Genomic DNA, 2,412 nt, shown 5'->3' on the forward strand with positions numbered 1-2,412 from the left:
CCATCACGATTGCTCCCCTGTGCACCCGCTCTCCATCGTTGCTCCTACGCTCCATTCCCCACGCTCCTGACCAGGCGTTGACGTCTCCGCCGATCACGGTGTCCCGGTTGCGTGGAATCACAGACGCTATTTCAGTCCACTTACGTCTGTAGTCTTCTATCGTCGCATTGGGACCCACAGGAGGTAGATATACAGAGCAGAACACAATGCCGCGCATCTCCACCACGACGAAGCTGTCCCGCCGGTTCTCGATGATGCGCTGGATGGGGTATCTTCCTGTTGAAACCGCTGCGACTCTGCCCGTCGGGTCCACCACCCAGTTGCTATTGTTCTCTGGGATCCGGTATGGATCTGAGAGCAGCAAGAGGTCGTGGCCCTACGTTCGGGCCGTCTGCAGCAGCATGTCCTGGGCCAGCTGGCTGTGGTTCAGGTTCTGTTGGAGGACCTTAGGCGCGCCGGTTGGGCCGTGAAGGTACTACGTCTCCTACTTGGCGGCACTGGCGCTGTCCAAACGAGTGCCCGATTGCTTCCGGGCCCTTGCAGACTAGGCACTTCCGCTCCTTAACACACTGTCCCGTGTGTTTTGGTTCTGCGCAGCGATGGCATTTGCTCGACCGGTCCTTTCCACGGCAGTGGGACGCAATGTGACCGTACTCGTAGCAGCGGTAGCACTGGCGCTTCGCCTCCACCTTCTTCAGCCGACAGCACCGACTGAACCCGATGACGTGCTGATTTTGCAGAACCGCATCTGTAACCGCCGCTTCCGGACAGCCGAAGAACGCTACTAGCGTTCCGTAGCTGGACTTGGCGGTGCTGATCTGTTCCGCGTACAGCGTCACTCCCAGGGCGGCGCTCAGGTCCGTGGCGATCTCCTCGTTTGAGCAGCTTGGGGGGATGTTGGTGCAGATCAGCCTGGTGGTGGGGGTCCTTGGTCGGACTTTTGCCTTGTCCTCCAGCGCAGCTGATACCCTCTTCCACATTTCCAGGGTTTCCGCGTGGTCTGTGCAGGAGAGTTCCAGAAGAATATTCCCCTGGAAGTTCGTCCTCGTGCGCACGACCTTCTGGCGGTCATCCCCGAGCTTTTCCTTCAGAATACGCATGATGTCCTTCTGGGTGGTGGAGTTGATGGTTTCCACCTCCAGCGCGTCCGGCTGCCTACTGCTGCGTTTTGGTGACTGTTGCTCCCTCGGTGGCTGCTGCTGCTCCGGCTGCGGCTTTTGTAACTGTGCTGCTGCAATGAAAGCGGCCTCCTGCTTGCGTTGCTGTTTCCGAGCCCGTCGCTTCGCCTGCTTGCTCATGACCTTTGTCCATTCGGCCTCGGGTTCGTGAGACTTGTCCTTGATCTGGGTTTGTCCGTTTGCGTTTTTGTTGTCCTTTTTCCTTTCCGTGTCGGTCCCGTTTTGCTGGGTGGAGGTCTTGGTGTTCTTTTTCTTATTTTTCTTGCTGCGTTTAGTTTCCAGTCCGGTTTTTGCAGATGTTGTGGCGTCGTCTGTCGTCTGAGGGATGTCCGTTGTGGTTGGAGGGATGTCTGGTGTTTGTTCTTGTTCGCTAGCCAAGTCGGTCGTTGTGCCTATGTCATGTGGTTGTTGTCCTGTTGCTATTGCTTTTGCCAATTTTGTTAGGCTGTCCATTTTCCTCAAGAGTTCCGTATTAGCCTCACTGATTATCTCCGCCATGTGCAGAGTGAGTGCAAGCTCGTTCATCGAGATTCCCGGGGGCAGCGGAACCGCTGGAGGTGGAATGGGCGGCATGGCCTCCATGTTTGGGGGCTCGGCCACCACCTCCTTATCTCCCTCGGCTCCCCGCTCCTCGGGTCCCCCGACAAGGTCTAGCTCGCTCCCCTCCACACATGTCAGAGGCTCGGCTGGGTCAGTCGATGTCGAAGTGTTTTTTGTCGTGGTCATTGTTTTGTTATCGTCGATTACCTCGGCCAGTACTACGAGGACGGACCTGATGGCGGCCTCCCAGTCCCTCGGCAGCGCAGAGAAGCCCCTAGTTTTCTGGCCGTCGCGTATAGTACGCACGAAACCAGTCAACATAGCACTTGCCCGCTCCACCGGATTGACCCGTCGGCCGCCAGCAGGGTATCGCTCGAGGAAAGTCTCTATCGTTTGTCCAGTCGGTGTTTTATCGGTTGCGTCTGTGTCTACCTCGATAACCGGCTGCAATGTCGACCGGCGTACCATGCTCACCCCAACTAGGGTTCTTCTCGCAGATGCAGAAGTTCCAGCTGTCGTGGGGGCAGTCCCGGTCGGCATTGGGCCTCGCGTCATCCGTCGGGTGTACAGGGTTTCCTGTCTGGTGGTTATCGGGAGTGGTGATACACCTCCATTCGTCGATTGTCGTCGGGTGGCTATGCGGCGTGGTGCCGACAGCCGACCCGGGGATGCCGTTAGTCTTGTCTTGGAGGCG

At 57.7% G+C, this 2,412-nt stretch overlaps 1 protein-coding gene across 1 annotated transcript; it reads right to left on the reverse strand.

Annotated features, from left to right (window-relative positions):
* Positions 1–364: 364 nt before the first annotated feature.
* Positions 365–1,928, reverse strand: LOC118515164. Its single transcript, XM_036061873.1, has 2 exons — positions 1,129–1,928; positions 365–918 (listed from the first exon to the last, which is right to left on the reverse strand). The coding sequence occupies exons 1-2, from the start codon at positions 1,902–1,904 to the stop codon at positions 447–449; spliced, it is 1,248 nt and encodes a 415-aa protein (XP_035917766.1). The 5' UTR covers positions 1,905–1,928; the 3' UTR covers positions 365–446.
* Positions 1,929–2,412: the final 484 nt, after the last annotated feature.

This window comes from Anopheles stephensi, chromosome X, assembly GCF_013141755.1.
Source record: "Anopheles stephensi strain Indian chromosome X, UCI_ANSTEP_V1.0, whole genome shotgun sequence".
NCBI lineage: Eukaryota > Metazoa > Arthropoda > Insecta > Diptera > Culicidae > Anopheles > Anopheles stephensi.

What these genes read in the sequence shown, in the direction of transcription:
- LOC118515164 (XM_036061873.1), bottom strand. Translation starts at nt 1,904, where the DNA reads ATGACCACGACAAAAAACACTTCGACATCGACTGACCCAGCCGAGCCT. An exon ending in GACGCGCTGGAGGTGGAAAC is followed by an intron (nt 919 to 1,128) that starts CATCAACTCCAC and finishes AAGGACCCCCAC; the next exon opens with CACCAGGCTGATCTGCACCA.